The 27,764-nt window shown below is 43.0% G+C and overlaps 1 protein-coding gene across 2 annotated transcripts in view; it reads left to right on the top strand.

Moving 5' to 3' along the window:
* Positions 1-27,544, top strand: part of LOC146498871 (glypican-5-like) — a 63,362-nt gene extending 35,818 nt beyond the window's left edge. For both annotated transcript variants that reach the window (XM_085138029.1, XM_085138028.1), the window contains exons 10-11: positions 23,002-23,105; positions 24,446-27,544. In XM_085138029.1, the coding sequence (XP_084994155.1) occupies positions 23,002-23,105; positions 24,446-24,541 (200 nt within the window). In that variant the 3' untranslated portion in view covers positions 24,542-27,544. The remainder of the gene's footprint in view (positions 1-23,001; positions 23,106-24,445) is intronic.
* Positions 27,545-27,764: the final 220 nt, after the last annotated feature.

The raw sequence follows: 27,764 nt of genomic DNA, 5'->3' as shown, positions 1-27,764 counted from the left end.
CACACATGCTTGCACACACGCACGCACGCACACACACGCACACACAAATAATAAATAAAAGACAATGTGCTCGTGGTTCATTGGTATTAGTATGGTAGAGATTTAAAATACTGCAGCCTCCACATATCGTGTGCCAGCCGGGAAATGCCCAGAGGGAGGGATAGTACTGAGAGATGGATTCAACTGTCCTCCCTCCTCTCTTACTCTCTCGGCTCTTCTCTCACTTTTTCCATCTCACTTTCTGCTGGTCTCTGCAGTTTACTTGCTCCTCTGCCGTGATAAAGGATGCACTAACAACCGGGTCATGCCAAAAACAGAAATGGGGGGGTGGAAAAGAAATGTAATTTTCGTCATTTATCTCTTGACTTATTCATCATGCATATGCTTATACATAATACATGGGTGTCACAGGGAGAACTGGGACCTGTAGGAACGTTGAGACAATTCCACAGAGTGGATGAAGTTCAAATTGACTTTCATTTTAATTGCTAATTTCAGAAAGGATGCTCTGGGTTGAGGGTACTGGCCAAATGTAATGTTTTCTGTCCTTGGCCTGAAAAACATCTAAAGGCCCTGTGTTTCTCATAGCATGAAATGTGTTGACGAGTAAAGAGAAGATTCAGCTAAAAAACTGGGTCCACTGTTTTAAGTAGAGTGAAAGAAAAAGGAAGTGGTGCTCAGAAAAATATGGCTTTGGGCTGCTTGACAACTAGATGTGGAATTTTCTTTTATCTAATAAAGCAACAATCATGGCAAAAAGGTTAATTAAAAGTAATTTAATATGCTCTAAAGATAACGGACTACTGTGATCTGTGTCAGCTGAGAGAAAGTCTTAGAATGACTGGTGGAAATACAATATCAAAGCTTTTCACAGGATTTCAGAAAGGTTTTAAAGATCCTTTCTGAGCCATTATGTCTTTCTTAGCGGCTTAATACCACCTGAACGGCTGTGGCTCAGGTGGTAGAGCATGGTAGACTGGGTCATCTACCGATCGATTGGGCCCTGACTTCTCCAGTCTCTGTGCAGAAGTATCCTCGGGCAAGATGCTGAACCCCAGTTCATCCACATGAGTGTGTGTGTGTAAATATTAGATGTTAGATAAAAGTGATATGTGAATGGGTGAATGACACTTTCAGTAGAAAATGCTGTGATACCGAGGTGCTATAAAAATAGCAGTCCATTTATCAAAATGGGGAAAACTGTAAACACCAAATCTAAAAATCTAAAGAAAGTCATCAGCCTTCGAAAAAAACCCACTGCACATATCTTAATATATTAAACTTAGTTAAATATAGACTGGATATCTCTTCTTTCTGGTAACAAAGTTTATTCAGTCTCGTTTAAGTAAAAGTTTAATTAAAGGATTAGAAATCTCTCTTTTAAATGTGGCCTGGCCATGAGTTGTTTCAAACAACACGTGCGCGCTACAAACAAGTAAACAGTTCTTATGCAATAACAGATTGAATTCAAAACAAGTAAAATTGCAAAACACTTTTAGTGCAAAGTTAAGAGCAGTCACGCTGACTTAGAGTACTATCGTCTTTATCCTTTAAAATTGACCTAAATTTCCGCAGAGTAGCCTGCAAGGTGTTATAACACCCAACATCACTGACAAGAGTAAGAAGTGGTCTCTTTGGCAACGCTGAATCATCGTGTTTGAAAAACACTTGTAGCTAAATCGCTGTATAAAGGTGGGAAGTTCAACCACTAGAGTAAAAATATGAATTCCTGTGAGTGTTAAGTTACTCCTTATAATAATGAGAAGGTAAATAACACTGCAAAGGATGGAGGACACGATGCTGACGTCCTAAATGGGATTCATCTGCTATGCATATGACCTTTTTTCCTTCCCAAAAAAAGAAAAACGCACTAATAGCCATCTTCTGTGTACATTTTTCAATGCCACTGCTGCAGTGTTTTTATGTAGAAAACAAAAAGCAGCTGGATTGAATTCACTTGCTAAGTGATAATGTAAAGACAACATGGCTGTTTCTAAGGCTCTTGTCGTTTCTGTGTGCCCTTGTTCTTTGAATAGAGATGAGCCTTAGCAAACTATTCAGTTGTACACTTGTAACTGTATCAGTACTATTTATTCATAGCCGGCCTTCAAGCTAAGGCATGCTTCACTGAGTATCCAGGATGCTGTGAGCCTCTCAGCAGTATTTTAATGCTTTAGAAAAGGACCACGTTTTGTTTTTTTGTTTAATCTCTTTTGTCGCCCCATGGGGACTCAGAGTGTGTACCTCACTGAACAACACTGAACATGCACTTTTATTGAGAAGACTTTATCTCTCACCTAAAAGATCTAGCAAACTAGCTGAACTTCAATAACCTCCAAAACTTTGTGGGTTGGCTAAATGTTTTTATTGTTATCTTTAGATTTCAAAGCTACTTTACTGCTAACACCTTCCCCCACTCACCCTGGTAAATCCTTTTTTCGTGGATGCCTGGACACTATCCTTCATTTCGACACACGGCCTCTGGGAATAACAACTTTCTGACTTGACCTTTGTAAACACTTTTAGTTTACAGTGTGGGCTCAGTCACTCATTTCTGGTCATACTAAAAAAAAAGTATCTGTTGTATAAATTTCAGTCATGCTATGTTTCAAAAAGGACCATATCTGTATTATTTTTACTGCTAATGACTTGTTAATCTCAAACAATTAGCCAATAAGCAAGTGGTTTATAGTCAGACCCGCCTCTTCTCTTCACACCTGGTTTGTTTAAACTGAGATGGTGAAAATGGTAAAATCTTTGAAATGGGCCAGTGCAAAACCTGGTTCTGCTGGAGCTTTCTTCCTTTTAAAGGGGAGTTTTTCCTTCCCACTGTGCTTGCCCATGGGGGTCCTTTGATTGTTGGGCTTTTCTCTCAGTTATTGTAGGAGCTTTACCTGACAAAGTGACTTGAGGTGACTGCTGTTTTGATTTGGTGCTATATAAATAAAATATCCTCCTCCGTGAATCGCAACCTTATCGTGGTGGAGGGGTTTGTGTGTCCCAGGGATCCCAGGGGCTATGTTGTCTGGGGGCTTTTGCCCCCTGGTAGGGTCTCCCATGGCAAATTGGTCCTGGGTGAGGGACCAGACAAAGAGCGATTCAAAAGACCCTTGTGAAAAAAACACCGAGGGAACAGTTTACCCTGCCCGGGATAGGGTTACCGGGGCCCCGCCCTGGAGCCAGGCCCGGGGAGGGTGCCCGAGGGCGAGCGTCTGGTGGCCGGGCCTTAGTCCATGGGGCCCGGCCGGGCACAGCCCGAAGAGGAGACATGGGCCCATCCTCCCGCAGGCCCACCACCCGCAGGAGGCGCCATAGGGGTCGGGTGCATTGTGTGCCGGGTGGCGGCCAGGAGCGGAGGCCCTGGCGGACTGACCCCCGGCTGCCAAGACTGGCAATAGGGACATGGAATGTCACCTCTCTGGTGGGGAAGGAGCCTGAGTTAGTGCGTGAGGTTGAGAGGTACCGGCTAGATATAGTCGGGCTCACCTCTACGCACGGCTTGGGCTCTGGAACCAGTCTCCTGGAGAGGGGCTGGACTCTGTCTCAGACTGGAGTTGCCCCTGGTGAGAGGCGGCGGGCTGGGGTGGGTATTCTAATATCCCCTCGGCTTGCTGCCGGTACGTTGGGGTTTTTCCCGGTGGACGAGAGGGTTTGTTCCCTGCGCCTTAGGGTCGGGGAACGGGTCCTGACTGTCATCTGCGCTTATGCGCCGAGTGGCAGTTCGGAGTACCCAGCCTTCTTAGAGTCCCTGGGGGGGGTGCTGGAAGGTGCTCCACCTGGAGACTCTGTTGTCCTGCTGGGAGACTTCAATGCTCACGTGGGTAACGACAGCGAGACCTGGAGGGGCGTGATTGGGAGGAACGGCCTCCCTGATCTGAACCCGAGCGGTGCTTTGTTATTGGACTTCTGTGCTAATCACAGTTTGGCCATAACGAACACCTTGTTCGAACATAAGAGTGTCCATAAGTGCACGTGGCACCAGGACGCTCTAGGCCGTAGGTCGATGATCGATTTTGTAATCGTATCACCAGACCTGCGACCATATGTTCTGGACACTCGGGTAAAGAGAGGGGCTGAGCTGTCAACTGATCACCACCTGGTGGTGAGTTGGATCAGGTGGCGGGGGAGGACGCTGGACAGACCTGGTGCACCTAAACGCGTAGTGAGGGTGTGCTGGGAACGACTAGCAGAGGCCCCAGTCCACGAGATCTTCAACGCACACCTCCGGCAGAGCTTCAACAGCATTCCGAGGGAGGTGGGGGACATTGAGTCCGAATGGACCATGTTCAGCGCCTCCATTGCCGAAGCTGCTGCATTGAGCTGCGGCCGCAAGGTGGTTGGTGCCTGCCGTGGTGGTAATCCCCGAACCAAATGGTGGACACCAGAGGTGAAGGGAGCCACCAGGCTGAAGAAGGAGTCCTATCGGGCTTGGTTAGCCTGTGGGACTCCGGAGGCAGCCGACAGGTATTGACAGGCCAAGCGGAATGCGGCTCGGGCAGTGGCTGAAGCAAAAACTCGGGTGTGGGAGGAGTTCGGAGAGGCCATGGAAAAAGACTTTCGGACTGCCTCAAAGAGGTTCTGGCAAACCGTCAGGCGTCTCAGGAGGGGAAAGCGGTGCTCTACCTGCACTGTGTATAGTGCTGGCGGAGCGCTGCTGACGTCGACTGAGAAAATTGTCAGGCGGTGGAAGGAATACTTCGAGGACCTCCTTAATCCCACTGACACGTCTTCCGAGGAGGAAGCAGAGTCTGGGGATGAGGGGAATGACCCGCCAATTTCCGGGGGCGAGGTCACTGAGGCAGTTAAACAACTCCTTGGTGGCAGAGCCCCTGGTGTTGATGAGGTCCGCCCCGAGTTCCTGAAGGCTCTGGACGTTGTAGGGCTGTCCTGGTTGACACGCCTCTGCAATGTTGCGTGGAGATCAGGGGCAGTACCCGTGGATTGGCAGACCGGGGTGGTGGTCCCCATCTTTAAGAAGGGGGACCGGAGGGTGTGTTCCAACTACAGGGGAATCACACTCCTCAGCCTCCCCGGGAAAGTCTATGCCAGGGTGCTGGAAAGGAGAGTTCGTCCGCTAGTCGAACCTCTGATGCAGGAGGAACAATGCGGTTTTCGTCCTGGTCGCGGAACACTGGACCAGCTCTTCATCCTCTCGAGGATACTTGAGGGTGCATGGGAGTTTGCCCAACCAGTCTACATGTGTTTTGTGGACTTGGAGAAGGCATTCGACCGTGTCCCTCGGGGTGTCCTGTGGGAGGTGTTGCGGGAGTATGGGGTGTCTGGCCCTTTGTTACGGGCCATTCGATCCCTATACAACCGTTGCAAGAGCTTGGTTCGCATTGCCGGCAATAAGTCGGACTCGTTCCCGGTGGGTGATGGGCTCCGCCAGGGCTGCCCTTTGTCACCGGTTCTGTTCATAATTTTTATGGACAGGATTTCTAGGCGCAGCCAAGTGGCGGAGGGCTTTCGCTTTGGTGGCCTCAGGATCTCATCTCTGATCTTTGCGGATGATGTGGTTCTGTTGGCTTCATCAGGTGAGGGCCTCCAGCTCGCACTGGAGCGGTTCGCAGCCGAGTGTGAAGCAGCGGGAATGAGGATCAGCACCTCCAAATCTGAGGCCATGGTTCTCAGCCGGAAAAGGGTGGAGTGCCCACTCTGGGTCGGGGATGAGGTCTTGCCCCAAGTGGAGGAGTTCAAGTATCTCGGGGTCTTGTTCGCGAGTGATGGGAGAAGGGAGCCGGAGATCGACAGACGGATTGGGGCTGCAGCTGCAGTAATGCAGACGCTGCACCGGTCCGTCATGGTGAAGAGGGAGCTGAGTGTAAAAGCGAAGCTCTCAATTTACCGGTCGATCTACGTCCCTACCCTCACCTATGGCCACGAGCTGTGGGTAGTGACCGAAAGGACGAGATCGCGGATACAAGCGGCGGAAATGAGCTTCCTCCGAAGGGTGGCTGGCATCTCCCTTAGAGATAGGGTGAGAAGTTCGGCCATCCGGGAGGGGCTCAGAGTAGAGCCGCTGCTGCTCCACATCGAAAGGAGCCAGCTGAGGTGGTTTGGGCATCTGACAAGGATGCCCCCTGGGCGCCTCCTGGGTGAGGTGTTCCAGGCATGTCCCACCGGGAGGAGGCCCCGGGGCAGACCCAGGACACGCTGGAGAGATTATATCTCTCGGCTGGCCTGGGAACGCCTTGGTGTTCCCCCGGATGAGCTGGAGGAGGTGGCTGGGGAGAGGGAGGTCTGGGCCTCTTTGCTTAGGCTGCTGCCCCCGCGACCCGGCCCCGGATAAAGCGGATGAAGATGGATGGATGGATGGATGGATAAATAAAATAAAATTGAATTGAAAACTCATGCTGAATGTGAAGAAACCTAAACACGTTCATTGCGACGCAACTTCCCATAACACATACAAGCAACTGGAGTCTCTGAGTTTGTATTGGTGCTTTCCCAGATCAAATCACTGAAGTCACATTTTTTAGTGTGTTATGTAGTTTCAGTAGGATGAAAACCGAGACTGGGAAACAGATTCAGGTAAACTGGTCAGGTCACATATATAATCTCATTGAAAAAAAAGGTAGGAAACCCATGTTGGTTTGTGTTTTGTTTTAAAAAAAGGATAAAATAAAAACAGCTCTCCTTTCATCGCTTAAATTCATAAAAAGTGATAGTTCAGTGCCAATGACAGGTGGCAGAAGATTTTAATTGATAGTTTGTTCACGCACATCATTCACGTTCTGTATTTTGGAAAATATGCACATCACGATTATTTCTGAAGCATTCAGATAACTTTGACAAGGTAGCGTGTTCGCTTCCCCATGAGCCCTCTCTGAGGAACGCTTCTGTTTGTTTTCTTATACTGCATGACCTGCTTATTTAAGAACGCTAAAAGTAATGCATTTGTCACTACATTTATCATACCCTTTCCGCTAACCTTGATGTGCCACATCTGAGGAAAGTCAAACCTCCCGCCTGAAGCTGGTACGTTGGTTATTTGCAGAGAAAATTGCTGGTTATGATTAAGCGAGCCGGTGGCAGCGTGTTGGGATCTTGTCTCTCAAGCCTGGAGAAAGAATCACAATATAGAGTGACAGAATGGGATTTTCTGCATTTCTTCCTGCTTGTCACCCTTTCTATGCATATAAACAAGGCTAACATGCACTGGAGCTGAAAGAGTGATGCTGGATCAGCTAGACCCCACAAATCACATCAAGGCTCACACAAGCCATTTAATTTTTTTCTACGTGTACTTTGCATGTCTGTACAGCACAGACTACATCAGTGATTCTGAGGTAAAGTATAAATAAAATACTGTTGCATGAATAAATTTAGGCTGCTGTGTTGTTTTTAAAGATGCGGCTGCCACTAAATCTAGGCTCTCCAGCTTTATCTCTTTAAAATTCTGCCTACAAACCACTTCTCTAAATCCGAATCACTGAAATGTGGAGCTTATTATTTCACAGTAGAGGAATAGCACAGCATCCAGACTCTGCTTGCATTAGAAAGAGTGTGTGTGTGTGTGTGTGTGTGTGTGTGCGTGCAAATGAATCTTTATGACCTCTTGTTTGTGTGCCCAACACTCGTTTCATCTGCGATGTCTGAGATTGAAGCGTCTTTGTGTGTAACCCAGCATGTTTTATGTGTATCTGCTCTCTGCCGCTCTGACTGACAGAAACAAATCTAGTACTGTGTTGCTTCTTGACTTACAATGTCTGTATGTGCGTCCTCGAACACACACACACATACACTCAAATACCCTTGTGTTTTCCTTCTCCCTCCCTAAACCCATATCTATCAGATATGAGAAAGATTAAGAATTTCTTTTGCAAATATTTTGACATAATTATTTCTCGGCTTTGTTGAGAGCTGAAGCGGGACGAGGGCAGCGCATGTGGGCAGAGAGGGAGGCGCCGTGCCAGGCCATATTGGCGAGTGGCAGAAGTCAAGCTCCAAAACGGATGTGTTTTATTTACATGGGCATCGTGAAGTTGCTTCAGTTGTGCCGAGACAGCACGCGGTCTATTATTATTTGATTTAAGTCTATTTTCCACATCAAGGCGAGTTGATCTCAGCCGGGAGGAGGAGAATCAGTTGGCAAACAATGCTCGCCGATCAAAAACAAAAGGAAAAAAAAACAGGCATCCGAGCACTCGAGCAGTTAAAAGCAGGGAGCTTAAGTTCAAGCTATCTGTGCCATTAGACGGAGACGGTGAACTCCAGCCAAACTCATGCTGGAGTTCATTCTCACACAGTGTTGTCATACGTTTCGAAAACGTTGTTATGGTGAAGGTTCAGGCGCAGCATTTGTTTCACTGTCACCAGTGGAAAAGCGGTATGATAAACGCCTATAAATGCAAAGGCTGAAGCTAATGGATTCTGATCTATGGATTTCTGCATCATCAGTCAGATATAGCTTTCCTCTTTGTAGGTTATTTAATAGTATCACTTATTTATTACATTGCAGCAGTCTTTTTATTCTCTTGATCTTTACTGTGCTTCTTACGTCGTTTAGTCATTTCAAACTCTCTCTTTTTCTGGAATTCACCAAGATTAAACTGATTGATTTTCCTTCCTTAAACGAGCACAATCCCTTCTTGAACTGGCCCATCTCCGATCGCTCTGTCTCCCTAGACATCCAGGTCCCATAACGTCAATAATGTAAATGTAATCACCTCTTCTCTTCTTCTCTTCTCTTCCCTTCTCTTCTCTTCTCTTCTCTTCTCTTCTCTTCTCTTCTCTTCTCTTCTCTTCTCTTCTCTTACAAATGAAATGCCACGTCACCATAGCTGCTGTACTATACTGTGGGGGGTTGAATGCTGAGATAGGGAAACTATAACCTCCAGGTATCCATGAGTCACTTTACAACCAGTAATACCACTCTGGAAAGCACCAAGACCACAGGCTGGTTTATATTCTGCTGCATACTCATTGGTAATATATTCAGGAACTCTTTAAGCACAAGAGGCATTTGTGTGTGTGTGTCTGTAAGAGAATGTGTGAATGCACTACTCGCAATGGGGTGCTCAATCCCTGTAGCTATGGTTACCAGGTGGTCTGTCCTCCCATGGGTCCTTATTTGATGACAATGAAGGAAGAGGAAGAGAGAAAGGGAGTAACACACGGAGCGATAAGGATAGTAAGGACGTGGTGGTGGGGTATACGTGCCATCTCTCATGGCCAAGTAGCAGTGAGTCTGTGCATTGTTCCTGAAGCACACTGGAATCTGCAAACGCACAGTTTAAGTCACAGTTAAATTGCTGACAGTGTTTGGTTCTTAACATAAACCTGAAATAAATAATAGACATACAAACAGGATAGTGTACACATTGTTCCACCTATCTTCCCTCCATCATGTCTGCGTTGCTCTGTTGGCCTCTCCCCCACTTCCCTGGAGCCAGGTTTGCAAAGCCTTCAGAAGCTATTTCATTTTAAAGGGAAAGGCCAGTGTTTTCTACTGATTAAAAATGCTGCCCCTCTGCCTGAGTACAGTTTGATCTGCATTCATAACCATCCAGTGCTGTCTAAAGGGAGCCAGGAAGAACAATAAAAAGTCTGGCAAGGCCTCTAATCAGCACTGGTGACTATAAAAGTTCCCAGAGCGAGCCTCATGAACAAATTGAACAGTGCTATAAGATAAAACTGCTTTCTTTGTACATGCATATGCTGGAGAACGTCAGGGTGTAAAACATCTAGCAAATGTAAACAATATCCCACTGTTCCACTGCTGCTTCACACCGGCAGTCCAAACCTGTCATATTGTCTTTCTATCTTCTTATACTTGCTTGTAGTTACTTATAAAGATAAAAAGGCAAATTTATTAGATTACTTGTTATAAAGACAAGAAAACACAAATGTTTTATATAACTATATATGTAATATATTTATATAAATCTGTCAACAGTCTGTTTAAAACGAAAAATGACAGTTTCTTTAAGCAAAAAAGAAAAAAATGAATTCATGCTATCCAGCATAACATTCAAGCACTAAAGCGGTTCTTTTTCTGTTCAAGAATACAAGTAAAAAAACTGTAATTTGGCATCTCACTCAAAATATAATAAAGTGTTTTTACCATTTTCTGCTTTTTTATAAAACAGTACACTTTGAAATCCAGTAATGACAACAATAATTATATATTTTAGCTTTAAACTGTCATTTTGATTAAAGAGTTTGTAAATTCTGGCAGATTAACCATTACGGAAGCAGAAACACTGATTTTGATAATTACCAGTACTGTTAATTTAGGGCTGCTGCTCTCATTAAATGGTGATAATAAATTCGTTAAGCACTATGTAAGTTATAGAAAACATAATGATTACCTGATTTGTTTTGTTTTGCTTCCTGTGTGTTAAACAGATCTGTTCCTGATATCTGTGCTGATTTTGAAGATGAAGCTCATTTAAAGTTTTTAAGAATTTGTTAAAATGGCTTTATTGTTCTTTGTGCTGCTTTGTTGGAGGTATTTTCTTTCCTTGTGTGTATTTGGTTGTTTTCTATTGTTTCTATCGGCCATAGCTTTAGGTAAATTGAATAATAATAATAATAATAATAATAATAATAATAATAATAATAATAATGTAACTACAGTGCAGTGTTTTTCCTGTGATTATTTTATAATATAATAATAATGCAATAATGCAGCCAAGTCAGATCCAAAACTGTATAAATTCATACACTTTTCAGTTTCACTGCCCTGTCATGAAGGCATGGGAAGATTAAGTACAACTTTTATGTGATTGAATTCATATACTGCTTATGGTGCTTATGACCACTTAGGTAGCTGACTTGCAAATTTCATGTCAGGTCAAAAAGTACAATACTCAAGCGGCAAGTAAAATCCCGTCTGCTGAGCATCTGTCTTTCCCTGATTAGCCTCCCTAAAAGAAGAATGGTGATGTTATTTTCCAGAGAATTGATTGGTCAGCGTATGCCCTCCACCTTAAAGAGCACTGAATAACCATGGCAATGTTACTGGCTAGGAAGTGGCCTTTCCTAAGGTTGCATTAACTGGCTAAGCCACTTATTCTGCTTCATAGTATACCTCTGCCATGTCGCTTTGACCACCAAGCTCAACACTGCTGGGAAAGAAAGTAGTTAATTTATATTGCAGAGATGCCAAACATAAGACTCGCAGTTGCCTGCTGGATCAACTATATTTTCATTAGTTTTGCAGCTTTTTCTATTGATAAGGATTCCCCACTACTATTGCCAATCATTTTACACTGAAGTAAGTAAACCAACAGATAAACAACTAAATAACAAGAAAGTTCTTAATTTTTCCACTATTTGTGAGCCAGACACTACATTTATCAGAACTGCCATATTTCCCGCACTATAAGGCGCACTTAAAATCCTTTAATTTTCTCAAAGATCAACAGTGCGCCTTATTCAATTCAGTTCAATTCAATTTTATTTATATAGCGCCAAATCACAACAAATGTCGCCTCAAGGCGCTTCATAGATGCAGAGAAAAGCCCAACAATCATATGACCCCCTATGAGCAAGCACTTTGGCAACAGTGGGAAGGAAAAACTCCCTTTTAACAGGAAGAAACCTCCGGCAGAACCAGGCTCAGGGAGGGGCGGCCATCTGCTGCGACCGGTTGGGGTGAGAGAAGGAAGACAGGATAAAAGACATGCTGTGGAAGAGAGACAGAGATTAATAACAGGTATGATTCAATACAGAGAGGTCTATTAACACATAGTGAGTGAGAAAGGTGACTGGAAAGGAAAAACTCAATGCATCATGGGTATCCCCCGGCAGCCTACACCTATTGCAGCATAACTAAGTGAGGATTCAGGGTCACCTGGTCCAGCCCTAACTATATGCTTTAGCAAAAAGGAAAGTTTTAAGCCTAATCTTAAAAGTAGAGATAGTGTCTGTCTCCCGAATCCAAACTGGAAGCTGGTTCCACAGAAGAGGGGCCTGAAAACTGAAGGCTCTCCCTCCCATTCTACTTTTAAATACTCTAGGAACAACAAGTAGGCCTGCAGAGTGGGAGCGAAGTGCTCTAATAGGGTGATATGGTACTACAAGGTCATTAAGATAAGATGGGGCCTGATTATTTAAGACCTTGTATGTGAGGAGCAGGATTTTGAATTCAATTCTGGATTTAACAGGAAGCCAATGAAGGGAAGCCAAAACAGGAGAAATATGCTCTCTCTTTCTAGTCCCTGTCAGTACTCTTGCTGCAGCATTTTGGATTAACTGAAGGCTTTTCAGTGAGTTTTTTGGACATCCTGATAATAATGAATTGCAGTAGTCCAGCCTGGAAGTAATAAATGCATGAACTAGTTTTTCAGCGTCACTCTGAGACAGGATATTTCTAATTTTAGAGATGTTGCGCAAATGGAAGAACGCAGTCTTACATATTTGTTTAATATGTGCGTTGAAGGACATATCCTGGTCAAAAATGACTCCAAGGTTCCTCACAGTGTTACTGGAGGCCAAGGTAATGCCATCCAGAGTAAGAATCTGGTTAGATACCATATTTCTAAGCTTTTCAGCGCCGGGTACAATGACCTCAGTTTTATCTGAGTTAAGAAGCAGAAAGTTAGTGGCCATCCAAGTCTTTATGTCTTTAAGACATTCCTGCAGTTTAACTAATTGGTGTGTGTTATCTTGCTTCATGGACAGATAGAGCTGGGTGTCATCTGCATAGCAGTGAAAATGTATGCTATGTCTTCTAATGATGCTGCCTAGGGGAAGCATGTATAATGTAAACAGAATTGGTCCTAGCACTGAACCCTGTGGAACTCCATAATTAACCTCAGTGTGTGAAGAGGACTCTCCATTTACATGCACAAATTGGAGTCTATTAGATAGATATGATACAAACCACTGCAGTGCAGTACCTGTAATACCTACAGCATGTTCTAATCGCTCTAATAGAATATTATGGTCAACAGTATCGAATGCTGCACTAAGGTCAAGAAGGACAAGCACAGAGATGAGTCCACTGTCAGAGGCCATAAGAAGATCATTTGTAACCTTCACTAAAGCTGTTTCTGTGCTGTGATGAGCTCTGAAACCTGACTGAAACTCTTCAAATAAACCATTCCTCTGCAGATGATCTGTTAGCTGTTTGACAACTACTCTTTCAAGGATTTTTGATATGAAAGGAAGGTTGGAGATTGGCCTATAATTAGCTAAGACTGCTGGGTCTAGAGATGGCTTTTTGAATAAAAGTTTAACTGCAGCCACCTTGAAGGCCTGTGGTACATAGCCGATTATTAGAGATAGGTTGATCATATATAAGATCGAAGAATTAATCAATGGCAGGACTTCTTTGAGCAGTTTTGTAGGAATGGGGTCTAGAAGACACGTTGATGGTTTGGAGGAAGTAATTATTGAAGTTAACTCAGAAAGATCGATTGGAGAAAAAGAGTCTAACTTAACATCAATGGTACTAAGAGTAGCTGTAGATAATATTACATCTGTGGGATGATTATTGGTAATTTTTTCTCTAATGATAAAAATTTTATTTGTGAAGAAGTTCATGAAGTCATCACTAGTTAACGTTAAAGGGATGGTTGGCTCAAAAGAGCTCTGACTTTTTGTCAGCCTGGCTACAGTGCTGAAGAGAAACCTGGGGTTGTTCTTATTTTCTTCAATCAGTGATGAGTAGTAAGCTGTTCTGGCTTTGCGGAGGGCTTTCTTATAAAGCAACAAACTATTTCTCCAGGCTAAATGATGATCCTCTAAATTTGTGACACGCCATTTCCTCTCCAGATTACGAGTCATCTGCTTTAGGGTACGTGTTTGAGAATTATACCACGGGGTCAGGTACTTCTGATTAGAGACCTTAGTTTTCACTGGAGCTACAGTATCCAGAGTCGTACGTAGTGAGGAGGTGAAATTATTAACAAGATAATCGACCTCTGTTGGGGTAGCGTTCAGATAGCTGCTCTGCTCTGTGTTGGTACAGGGCATTGACGATGATAACAGTGGCTGGATTATATTCTTAAACTTAGTTACAGCGCTTTCAGAAAGACATCTACTTTGATAAAGTCCACTCTCCACTGCTGCGTAATCAATTATTGTAAATGTAAATGTTATCAAGAAATGATCAGACAGGAGAGGGTTTTCAGGAAACACTGTTAAATGTTCAGTTTCTATGCCATATGTTAAAACAAGATCTAGAGTGTGATTAAAGTGGTGGGTGGGTTCTTTTACATTTTGAGAGAAACCAATTGAGTCTAACAACAGATTAAATGCCATGTTGAGGCTGTCATTTTTAGCATCAACATGGATATTAAAATCACCCACAATAATTATTTTATCTGAGCTCAGAACTAAATTAGATATAAAGTCTGAGAAATCAGACAGAAACTCTGTGTAAGGCCCAGGTGGACGACAGATGATAACAAGTAAGACTGGTTTCTGAGTTTCACAGCTGGGGTGGACAATGTTAAGCATCAGGCTTTCAAATGAATTAAAAGTCTGTCTTGGTCTTTCGTCAATTAATAGACTGGTGTGAAAAATTGCTGCCACACCGCCCCCTCGACCTGTGCTTCGAGATTTCTGGTAGTTAGAATGACTCGGGGGTGTTGATTCATTTAAACTAACATAATCATCCTGCTGCAACCAGGTTTCTGTAAGGCAGAGTAAATCAATTTGTTGATCAATTATTAAGTCATGTACTAACAGAGACTTGGAGGAGAGAGACCTAATATTTAATAATCCACATTTCACTGTTTTACTCTTTGGTTCAGATGTGGATACTGTATTATTCTTTCTTTGTAAATGTTTAAGTTGTTTGTTGCTGGTTTTTAGTTTGTTTTTTGTCTTTTTGGAAGCAGACACAGTCTCTATGGAGATGGGTTTTTGGGGGGGTAGCAGGAGGAGAGAAGCTGCAGAGAGGCGTGTAAGACTGCAACTCTGCTTCCTGGTCCCAACTCTGGATAGTCATATTTTGAGGGGTTTAATAAATTTGTCGATATTTCTAGAAATGAGAGCTGCTCCATCCAAAGTGGGATGGATGCCATCTCTCCTAACAAGACCAGGTTTCCTCCAGAAGGTTTGCCAATTATCTATGAAGCCCACATCGTTTCTGGGACACCACTCAGACAGCCAGCAATTTAAGGAGAACATGCGGCTAAACATGTCACTCCTGGTCTGATTGGGGAGGGGACCAGAGAAAACTACAGAGTCCGACATTGTTTTGGCAAAGTTGCACACCGATTCAATATTGATTTTAGTGACCTCCGATTGGCGTAACCGGGTGTCATTACTGCCGACGTGAATTATGATTTTACTGAATTTACGTTTACCCTTAGCCAGCAGTTTTAAATTTCCTTCAATGTCGCCTGCTCTGGCCCCTGGAAGACAATTGACTATGGTTGCCGGTGTCTCTAGCTTCACATGTCTGAGAACAGAATCACCAATTACCAGAGTTTGACCCCCAGCGGGTGTGTCACCGAGTGGGGAAAAAACGGTTAGACAAATGAACGGGTTGGTGGTGTACCTGGGGCTTCTGTTTAGGACTACGCTTCCTCCTCACCGTTACCCAGCCGTCTTTCCCCAGCTGCTTGGGATCTGCCGGGGAACAGCTAGCGGGGCCTACGCTATCTTCGGCTGCACCAGCTACAGGGGCCTGGCTAGCTAAGGGTGAGAGAAGGGTGCAAAGCCGAGTCTCCAGTTCAGTAATCCTGGCCTCCAGAGCTGCAAATATGCTACATTTGTTACAGATATCATTACTGCTAAAGGAGGCCGAGGAGTAACTAAACATCTGACACAATGAGCAAGAAAGTGCAGAAGGGACAGGTGAAGTAGCCATGGTGCTAACGGGTCGGCTACGAGCTAAGCTAGCGAAACAGTACAGAGACAGTGAGTGAATACTATAAATTAGGTAGTGAGTACACAGAAAGTGTGCTTCGGATGAAGCACGTGCAGATTATACTGTGAAAAAAGAATGTATTTAAAAGTTGTTAATTAAACTGCTAAGCAAATAAGCTACTCAGAAACACCACTGTGTTTGAGCAGGAACAGGAAGCGATACTATACCACAGAGCGAGCGAACACCAAGCACCCATATATAATCCGGTGCGCCTTGTGTATGAATTCTGGTTGTGCTTACTGACCTTGAACGGATTATATGTGGTACACGGCGCTCAAAATATGTCAAAAAATGTTTTAGTATTTCGGTGAGACTTTGGGAAGCTACGAAGCCGCACCGCTTGATGGATTGTTGGAGCATTACAGCTACCGTAGGCAGGAGCCTCACGGACTCGGAGTAATCCGGGTCCAAAACTCCGTCCACTTCACGTCCCAAAGTCAAATGAACACTGAGGCATCGCTGAGAGTTAAAAACTGTCTAAATTCTTTCATCTGTAATAACATGATCAGCGTTGCTGCTTTACCAGGTGTAACAATTAAGTTTAACATCCAGGCATCCATGAAAACAGAATTTATTAAATTTAACGAACTTAGAAGTTAGCAGGAAGTTAGCTCGCTAGTTTCCACCTAAACATGACATAGCATGTTCTGACTGAGAGATTTGTGAAAAAATTTTAACGTACAGCTCTGCTATCACTTCAGACATAAATGAAGACAGAAAACTAAACAGCGACTTTTGTAGGGTTATTGAAGTTGGGCTAGCTGGTATATAATGATGTGCTATGTGATCACTAGCGACACAGCTATGTTAGCATAACATAAGTGAAGCTGGAGGATGAATGATGAATGAATAACTTTTTTTCCCACTCGATAAAAGTTAACGTGAGGGTTCCCGATGGTTAGGGACAAATGCAATCGCATGGCAGGATGCTGTAAACGGACCAAATTTCAGTCATGAGAACAACTGCGATCCACAATACGAGGTTAGTCATAATATACTGCAACAACACAGGAATAGAGCAGCTGCGAGGGAATTCAACATTAATCAATGGTACAGAAGTAGAGGAAGCAAAAAAGAAAGAGTTCATCTGTTTTGTTTCGCTTAATACGCTTTATAACCGGTGTGCCTTATGGTCTGAAAAATACGGCATTTAACTTTATTTATTTTTGGCTCCTGATACTTTTTGTGGTGAAATCACTTGGGCTGGGCATTTTTCTTTAAACAGATGCTTTCCTTTATCATTTTGTTGCTTGGAACTCACAGCTTGCGGTGCATTGATGCTAACTGCTTCACACACCAATTAATGGGGGCAACAGTGGGGCCAAAGAGACTGAGAATCAATGATGTACGTGTGCAGTCGTATATCTCGCTTTTGCTAATATCTGTTAGAGTTTAATGACAGATCCTCAGGTTAGGAGATGCAGCTCATTAAAGAATTATACATGCGCTTTGCTCTTACGCTCCGTCTTTTATGCAAAGTTCTCTGTGCTGCTCAACACGGAAGAGATAAAAGTAGCAAAACTTTATGCGAGATGCTGCAAATCACAGCACATCTACAGAAAAGGTCGGCAGCATGGTTGGGTTCACTTATGCTGCCACACCCATAACCTCTATCAAACACACCGTTCATTGCCTGTCTCCTCGTCTATCAACCCATCTATTTGCTTATTTTCAGCCCGCCCCTCTTTACCTCTGACTTTCTGGTCATGTCGGCACTTGAGGGAGTTTGTTCATGCAAATCTGATTCGACATCATCTGTATATTAGTCCTCCTCTCTGCAGGGATGCTATTATTCTCATACTTGACCTTTTGGAGAAGCCTGCTGCCCTTGCTTTGTCTAGCTGCACCTCCCGCAACACCCTCTCCGGCTTGCTGTTGATGTGTAGCCTTCAAAGAGCCACTCTGCTCGCTTCATTCTTTCATCCACCTTCACCCACCAATCATCCTGTTCTGCACAGCAGTGCTTTGAACAGGCACACACATGCTCAGCTATCCTCATTTTAAAACACTAACTTAATGATTGCCTGCACGCGTGGTACTTAAGGGACGTCTATAAACTGTAACTATGGTGTTACAATGTATCGTTCTTAAAATCTTACTAAAGTGCTTGGAAATCTTCTTCTTCTTCCACCTGTTCTTTTCAGGTTTCGCCACAGTGGATCATTTGCCTCCATCTCACCCCATCCCTAGCATCCTCCTCTGTCACATAAACCCTCTGCATGTCCTCCTTTACTACATCCACGAACCTTCTCTGTGTTCTTCCTTTTTTCCTCCTTTTCCCTTGGAAATGTAATGGTAAATTACCCAGAGGGGTTAGAGAGGATGCGTTTCGTTTCTATAGATACTCATAACATAAAGGACAAACATATCATTTTCCATTATGCTCTTATATGTATTTATTTGTTGATTTCTTTGGCCTTCATAAAGATAGGCCAATGAGAGAAGTACACAGTAAATGACCTCGGTGTGGATTCAAACGCAGGCCTCTGTGATAGCTTTATGGCATGTGGGTCACCTATTCAACCCAGTGAGCTATACTGGGACCCATGCTCTCTTTTTTATAGTCAGTAAATAACAAGATGACTGCAGTGAATAATACTGCAGTACAGTGCCCTTGAAGGTTTCAACAGGATATCAGAATCACGCTGCTTTCATTGCAAGATTGCATAGAAAGTAGTCATTCATGTCAGGATGTACTGAAGTTCGAAGTCGGCTCCTTTCTTTCTTTGCTTTTAAAGAAAATGTCGCTATCATAATATAATTTAATTTTAATAAGCACTTGCTGAGGGAATAATCTACAGCTACCTTGTACCATGCTCTTTCTGCTCTGTATGCGTGTGTGTGTTTGTGTGTGTGTGTGTGTGTGTTTCCTCCCTGGGGAACTGAGGCTGAAGTAATGAAATGCTCATTACTGATTCAGCTGGAAATGCTTGGGATACATTTACACGCCCACACACACACACGAGCTATCCAGACGCTTTTCAAGGTCACCTCGCATCATTAGCTTGTGTGTGTCTGTGTGTGTGAGCGAATGCTCCGTGTATATAAACTGAGGAACAACAAGACTGCCCCTAATTGGGGCCTAAATTGACAGTTCTGTACAGTACACCACAAGTATTTGATATCGCATGCGATGGATCATTAATGCACTTTCTATTTCACACACGCACATATGCTTAGCGCATATACATCTTCACCTTTGCTGTCGGTTCATCGTTAACTTTGGCTCCTCAGATCATGCTTCTCCTGACAACTGTTCCATGGGCACAAGCAAACACACACACCTGATATTACCCTCTGCACCAAGACAAGAGCACAAATACTCTTCAGCCGATCTGATCAAAGCATAACTAACGAGTTTCTGTGACACACACTGTGTTTTTGCACACACACACACACACACATGCAGCACATACACTGTGGCGTCTGCTGCCATTAGGAAGAAGCTGTGCTGTCAATAGGGTTTTGTTTTAGCTGGCCAAATGGAGGAATCGGACACAGCTATGCTGATGTTTGGGTAGCAGCTTTCCCGGAATAGTTGTTGCAGGAATGCTAAAGTGTAATATTACAAACAGAGCTCCAGATGCAAATTATGATTGTGGCTACAGTTTGAATGCTTTGTGTCTAAAATAGGAAAACATGAAAACACGAAATATATGATTTATGTGTCACAAAGACAAGAATGAATTTCTCCACCCCAGTGGCACACATTGTGTTTTGCTTGCCATTTATTGCCAATGTCCTCACAATACAGTCCTCACAAAAAAAATATATATATATTTTTTTAGTTTATTTTAAAAAAATTCCCAGACTGTTGAACGTTTACCAGGAGAGCAAAAAGGGCATGGATGGATATATTTATGTTGCATTAAAAAATGCAATGGTAAAGAATTTGACATTTAAATTTTAATTAGGCCTTGTTATTGATCATGATCCACAGCCGATGAGAAATGCCAAACAAGAAACATTTAATTGTTCCTGCACGAAACGAGAAAAGAATACCAAGGAAAGCATTTGGAGGCCGCAAAGTAGAAGAATCGTAGCTTTCAAAGGGTTGCAAAGCTGTAAGGTTTTGACAGTCATCACTGAGCCACGCGTTGCAGTGTGCAGGACCTCTCTCAAGAAAATATGTTGTTGGCGGTGCAGAGAGAGAAGACACTTCTTCTCCCAAGAGAGATGGCTAAAGCTGGGCACTTTTAACCCGCAGCCTGACTCAGCAAGAGGTGCACACATCATCTGCTTCTGGAAAGCAGAAGTTCATGTTTTACCAATGAGGCTCTGTGTTTCCCTCTCACACATTTTAGCAGTGTGGAGAGATGCTGGTCAATGAGGCAAACGAGTCAGATGTTAAAGTGAAGATTAAACTGCTCAGATTGTGTTATTTTAGGAAAGTGAAGCAACTCTTATGGTTTGAGTTAGTCTGCAGTACATTAATGTCAGCCGAGGTCCTCTGAAGTTATATGTAAGGAGAAACAAAGAGCGAGGAACTCCACGCTGGGCATACAGTCTCCTGTCTATGGGTCACTACAGCCATTTATGGCAATTCTCCGCCTGCTTTGGACTCTTACTGTCACCTCTGGGTGAGTTCTTCAGCTAAATCCAATTTCCTCCAATCCCATTGTTTTGGAAAAGTGTCTAAATTACAACTCAGGGGTGACAGGGACATATTTATTGTTTTGGAAAGGAGGAGTTAGTGAATCTGTTCCCATTTTTATCCAGCTGCCCTCTACAGCCATTACAGTTGCAGTTTATTGCAGGACATAGTGACCACTGGTGTCCTGCCTTGTAAAGTGTCAGCTCAGCTCCTTTGGGGATGCAAACTGCAGTGTATTACTGTAGTTCACTGACTGTCCCTCAGTATGTCATTAATTTGCCCAAATAGACACACACACACACACACACACACACACACACACACACACACACACACACACACACACACACAAGGATAACCCCATCCTTGCAGGTGGCAATAAAGGTCAAACTACACCATGAGTAGGTCCAGAAGCAATCAATCACCTGTAGCTGTGTGTGTCCGTACACAAGCTGCTATACGTGATGTGTTCTGGATTGTTGCTAAGAAACAAACATGCCAAAGGGCATGTAGGAGGAGACTGTGTGTTGTGACACACACATGCACACACACATACAAGCTGAAGTGACACGGGCTCAAGCAAGTAAATCCAAGTGGAAATATCAGTGAAGGTTTGCAATTAAATTTCTTGCCTTTTGTTACAAGACTAATTGCACAAAAAAAGTCCAAATTTTAAAATTGCATTTAGCTAAAAGGACATATGCTGAAGTATTCAAGTGTTAAAGTGTTAAAATGCTAATATAGTTTCATATACTGAGAAGAAAACTCAAAAAAATATTTATGTCTGATTGCTGCTCTCTGATCTAATCTAGAGTTGCTCTTAGTGAGAAGCAGCAGGCTCTGGATGTTGCCCTTGCATCCTTTTTGCTTGCTTACTGTTGTTCGCAGTTATCTGCCGAATGACAGATCAGTGCACCCCGCCTTCTTGGAGTCGCTGGGTGGGCTGCTTGAGGGTGCTTAATCCAGTGACTTCAACAGTCACATGGGCAACAGATTGATGATCAGTTGTGTAATTGTTGCATCGGATCTCTTTAATCCCTCTGACACATCTTCTGTTAAGGAAGCAGAGTCTGGGCACGAGGTCACTTAGGTAGGTAAGCAACTGTGTTGTTGCCACTACAACATATATATACATATATATATATGTGAACTCTCTGCATGTATTTTGCTCAGGTTTTAATAGTTTTCCTTCAGTCATCATTTTGCTTCCTATAATTGATTAGGAAAAATGCTGCTAATGCACTGGGCATGCTTACATCTGCATGCACGTACTCAGGGGAAACATTAAGCTCTGATGTTTCAAAGTTAATGTTGTCTAACACAGTGGACAACGCGCCTGCATTTTTCATCAAACTAAGCTCAGTGCAAAGGAAAGAGAGGCTCGGTTAATATTGTGCTAAAAATGAAACATGAATTCGTCTCGCTGCACTTGTTATTGTGGCAAATCAATAATGACACGACCCAATTCTGTCTCCTAAACAGGTTCAAACCAGATGTGACTCGAGGTTTTCGATTCTGATGGGAACAGATGGTCACAGAGCAAGACCACACACAAACACAGGCGTGAATGCAAACACACACGTTTGTTCAGATAGGAACCCAGGGTCCCATATTGCTCCATGCTGCTATTTGTCAACGGTGCACACAATAAAGGACAGATGCCTAATTGGTAAACATTCTGCTGCGAGTAAATCACCTCGATCATCGGCACAGACGCGGTGGAAAACAAAAACACATCAGGCGTCTCGCACGCTGATATTTTGAAGGAGGTTGTCCGTGTTTCTGTTTTAAATTTCTCATATTTTCTGTCTGTAGTACTGAGATATAATATCTGTGTGAGTGTTTCAACATTAACAAACTCGCCTCATTCCTCAGCGACTGAAAGAAGCTCTTTGTCTATTGTGCTGCATGACAATATGTATTGTAAGAGACGGAATCAGATTTCTTCCCAAGCAGGTGTGTGTATGACTCTGTGTGTGTGTGTGTTAGCGTGTTTGTGCCAAGATATTACAGAGAGCGAGAGCTCGTTATGAACGAGTTTTCTTGTGACAGTGCAGGTGTGTATGACAATGTCTCAGACTGAAATATGTGTGTGTGCAACTGTGTTTGGCCGCCGGGAAAGTCTGTTTCCCTCCTGTCCTAATCCACTCACTTACCTGAGTTTCTCCTGCGATAAGTCTGGAGTCCTTCCAACACACACACACACACATACACACACACACACACACCTATATGAAAGTGCGGCCGTATACCCATTAGACGAAGTAACATTTTGCACATCTGTGTGTGTTTATGCCTTGTAAGGTAACATTGTGCAAAGCTGTGGGTGGGTGCGGCGAAGTCCATAAATCTTTTAGGTCTAATCAACAAAACAGTCATAAATAATGCAAGATTGTGTGCAACCACGAGAGTAAAAATAGAACCAAAATAACTTCCACAAGTATTCTCTCTTAATTTAATGGAGATTTTATTGCCAGATTTTCATCAGTGAGCATGTTCTGAGATCTTAACTTGATTTTGATCTAATCTTATATACTGTCATGCTAAAATCATCGTATTTTCTGCTTTTGCTCAGGGGACGAGCCAGGTGATGCACCCAGCGGTCGTAGTCCAGTAGGAAAGGACAGGACCCCACCTCGTCGTCGCCCAGTCCTTCCTCATCTCCTTCCACCTACACAGGTAAGTAAAAAGAACTCAGAACAATAAGTAAACATGACAGGTTAGCAGACATGGCAATAATTGTCTGCCCATTTCAAAGACAAAGAAAGGGGCGGGAATGGTTCGAATGTGACTGAGAACGTATCAGCCAAATAGAAGTGAAACAAATCCCGTACATCAACACTCATACAAGTGCAGACAGACTCGAGAGTTATTTGGAACGATCTTTTTTCTGACAACCGTATCGATTTTTGCCGACTTTCGTGGAGCATTAGGGACGGATCTGTAGTTGTGCATCAGTATCGACGATTCTGAGGCCTGAAATCCTCTGACCGTTTTCCAATACTTTTGGGGTTATTTCACACCCACGCACACCTCCTTCAAAGCACTGCAATGAGCTCCTCTGATTAATTACTGAGAAGCAAACACAGAGTGATCGATCAGCCCGTCACATGCAGAGCTCTGTCAGAGAGAGCCTGATGCAACTTGATATCAATGTTGTTCCTGGATGACGCACTTTTCATTGAATAGTGTCTGCTGTGTGATGTAACACCACTGCTTGCTCTCCCTGAAGTTCAATAAACATACAGATGGAATCGTAGATTTAGTTTTTGTTTCTATTTTTTTAGTTGAGCAACTACAGCAAACCTAGTTTTATTTCTAAAGATGTACACATACTTACAAACTTAAGTACAACGAAAAGTCTTGAGTCGCCCCTCGTTTCTTTATATAGTGGTCCCTCGTTTATCGCGGGAGTTACGTTCTAAAAATAACCCGCGATAGGTGAAATCTGCTAACAGCTAACTTTATGTTTTACAATTATTATAGATGTTTTAAGGCTGTAAAACCCCTCACTACACACTTTATATAGTTTCCTAAGACAGGCATGAACAGTTTCACACTTTTCTCTTTTGTTTAAACATTCAAAGTTCAAACCTTCGTAGAATAATAAGTCCAGTATTATAGAATGAAACCAAATGCACCCGCAACATACAGGACAGCACTTCAGAGTCACACTGCTAGCGATCGAACATTCATGTAAATTTGACAAGCTGAACTCATTCTATACTGTACAGGAGACATGACACAAGATTGAATGATAATGGTCTACAGCCAATCAGGACGCAGAACACAATGCGCTGTTAAAAAAAAAAAAATCAGCAAAGCATTGAGGCTGCGAAAGGTGAACTGCGTTATAGCGAGGGACCACTGTATTGTACCACTGCTTTGAAGGTGTTTTTATTTGAATCTGTTATCATATCTATATATCTATATCTATATATATATATATATATATATATATATATCCTTGTTAACTCTATTTTCTGTAATGTTGTATCTTATTGCCTATCCTCCGTCAGGTGCCTGTTAAAGGCTGCGCCCACACGATGACTTTTGAGCCTTTGACCCTGCTCTCTCTGCTGCTCTTTCTGCTGTCACCATGGGAACCACGCTGATGAGGAGGAGAAAGATTTGGGGCTGTACAGTGACAGGAAGTGTTGAAAGACTGTATTTTTGTGTTACTTTCTGTAAGCACAGCTCAACCGAAATGATTGTCATGTTGTTCTGGGTCACCTAGCTGTTGGTTTAACACAGCTACAGGTGCGCAGTATGCAATTTTTTGTATTACCTGTACTTACCTCTACATGTGTTCATTTGTATTTAACTTTTATAGAATAGACCACACACAGCACTACTGACTTTTTTTTGAAGTGATATGTAAATACAAATATATATATTATATATATTTATATAAAGAATTTCTAAAGATAACAAAGGATTGAGTGTAAATTGAGGTTATTCTAGATCAGAGCAGGACATTAAGGGATGTTTGGTTTAGTATTATCTTTAAAAGACCTGTAGCAAGTATAGTTCATGCTGAGGACCTCCCTCATTAGCAAAGCAGTGTGGTTGGAGGGAACGAAAACTTGTGAAGCCTCATTAATGAAGAAGATACAGGCTGTAAAAGTCCATCTAGGCACTTTCTTAAAAAAGCAAAACAACCAGCTATACTTCAGACTATTAAGAGATGCTCTTGCAGTTTAGTGAAGATATTCACAGTTTGTCTTCAGATGCACAGTCTCCAAAACTGTAAAAGCACCGTACTAATGAATATAACAGATGTAAGTAAAACTTGAAATTCAATTATTCAACAGAAGGCTCTGTCAAAACATAAGAATATAAAAAAGCACCCAGGAAAAGAGACAACCATCTGCCTGAACAATAAATAATGCGATGTCTCATTTTCATATGCAAACATGAACTGAAGGCTGGCTTCTCTTCCAATGTGTATTAACTGAATTTGCTTTCTCCTTCAGTGAGGTAACGTTTAAGACATTTAACAGTACTGTAGGCTTGTCTTTACTGTTCAAGCTTTTTCTAAATCTGATTTTTGTGATATCAGATTGTCTCCAGTGAGGGGAAATGATGGAATACAGAGATAGTGATCAGGGCACAGCTGAGCCGAGAGCCATACGTGATTTAATTAATAATTCATATTACAATTATGACTGAAGATTGCCGAACCAGTCCGCATGCATTTTGTGGAGTTTCCCTCTGAGTGTTATGTGGGTGGTACTTCGGGAGTATGGGTGTCTGGCCTGTTGCTACGAGCCATTCGATCCTTATACAACCATTGCAAGAACTTGGTCCCCATAGCCAGGAATGAGTCGAACTTGTTGCCGATGGTGTTGGACTCCACCAGGGCTGCCCTTTGTCATCGATTCAGTTCATAATTTTTATACAGACAGAATTTCTAGATGTAGCCAAGTGGGCCGTTTCAGAATCTTGCCACCGCTTTTTGCAGATGATGTGGTTCTGTTTGCTTCATCAGCTGGTGGCCTCCTGCTTAAAATGAGAATAGTCCTCGGCTGTAAAAGGTTGAAGTGCCCACCCCATGTCACGAGCGAGAGGAGAGGGGAACGAGAGATGGACAGACACACTGGTGCTGCGGCTGCAGTGATGCAGACGTTGTATCTGTCCGTGGTGGTGACGAGAGAGCTGAGCGCCCCTACGTCCCTACCCTCAACCTATGGTCATGAACTGTGGGTAGTGACCAAAAGAACGAGATTGCGGATGATGGCTGGCCTCTCCCTTAGAGATAGGAGTTTGACCAGAAGGGGCTCAGGGTAGAGCACCTCCTGCTCAAATGATGATCCACATGATCCACATCGAAAGGAGCCAGTTGAGGTTGTTTGGGCATCGGACAAGAATACTTCCTGGGTGAGGTGTTCCGGGCATGTCCCACTGGAAGGAGGCCCCACGACAGACCCAGGACACGGTGGGGAGATTAAATCTCTTGGCTGGCCTGGGAACACGTTTGTGTTCCCTCACACAAGCTGGAGGAGGTGGCTGGGAAGAGGGAAGTCTGGGCTTCTCTGCTTAGGCTGCTGACCCTGTGACCCACCCCGGATAAGCAGAAGAGGATGGATGGATATTACAATTATCAAATCCTTTTGGCTCTCTGTTGAATCTCAAATATGCACCCAACAGCTGGACAGCCAACTGGGAGACTGGTTAAAGATATTCAATAGGGTGCAAATGAATAATTTAACAGACTTCTAATCTATTTATGTCTGTGGATGGTTGGCCTTGTTTGTCTCGGTTATATCACACAGTGCTGGTTACATTAACTGCCTCAGAAATATACCCTCTTAAAAACCTCTTTTCTTGAGGTTTCACCTCGTAGAGAGTGAATGATTGAGGGTAGTATTTGTCTTTTACTAAGTACAGTGAAATTTTTTAAAAATGTGTCTGCTTTCATGGTCCGAGTCTTTTTATTTATGAGGGAGAGACAGATGATTGACAGCTTAAGAAATACCATTATGAGCTTAAGTGTGTGAAATATCTGGGCAGTGAGCCCAAAACCTATGTTAGACAGCAGGATGCTTTTACAACCTTCAAACAAATGTGCTATCATTTGATTACTGTTTAAACGCTATACCTAAATGGGATGAGTTTTTGGATTCAGTCCAAACTCTACCATCGTTCACAGCTCCTTCTGGGCCTCCAACACACCGACTGATATACACGAGCACAGGACTTTTTTGGTTTTTCTGAAGCCTACCTTTGGCCAATCACATGCTTTGAAGGAGATTTAAAAAATTTAAAAATGTCATATATTGTTTAGGTTGTTAAATTGTTATTTTTTTCTCATAATAAGAACTCAGTTTTATTAATGGTTATTCTGTCGAGATAATCTATCGAGATAATCGGAAGAACTAAATTATTTAGGAACTGCAGATCAAACAGATTAAACTTAGTGTTCTCAACTTTGTGGTCTCTCACCTGCTGTAAAGTTGAGATGAGAAATTGACATTGAGAAACCAATAGCGAAAAAATGATGTCATTATGAATCTGTGCGTGATTTTGAGTATAACACTTTGGTGCATCAAAGTGCTAAGTAGCATGTCAAAGCATACTGGTGTACGGCGAATAAACTTTGTCATCGTTGGATAAAAGTCATTATGTTTTCTTGATCAAAGTTTAACAGCTCTCTTAGTTTAGCAATCCTAATTTTTGTTGTTATTTAGCAGGATGCAGAGGAACCAGAATACAATAAGAACAACCTGTTAGCTACAGCCGTGTAGCTCAAACCACTAAGCTAATGTTAATGCGCTAATGCTAACATCGGTCACTGATGTGAAACTCACCACTGTAATGTACTGTGTCCTGCTACTG

Source organism: Neolamprologus multifasciatus, chromosome 17, assembly GCF_963576455.1.
Source record: "Neolamprologus multifasciatus chromosome 17, fNeoMul1.2, whole genome shotgun sequence".
Classification (NCBI taxonomy): domain Eukaryota; kingdom Metazoa; phylum Chordata; class Actinopteri; order Cichliformes; family Cichlidae; genus Neolamprologus; species Neolamprologus multifasciatus.
This window is presented reverse-complemented; position numbering and strand designations above follow the sequence as displayed.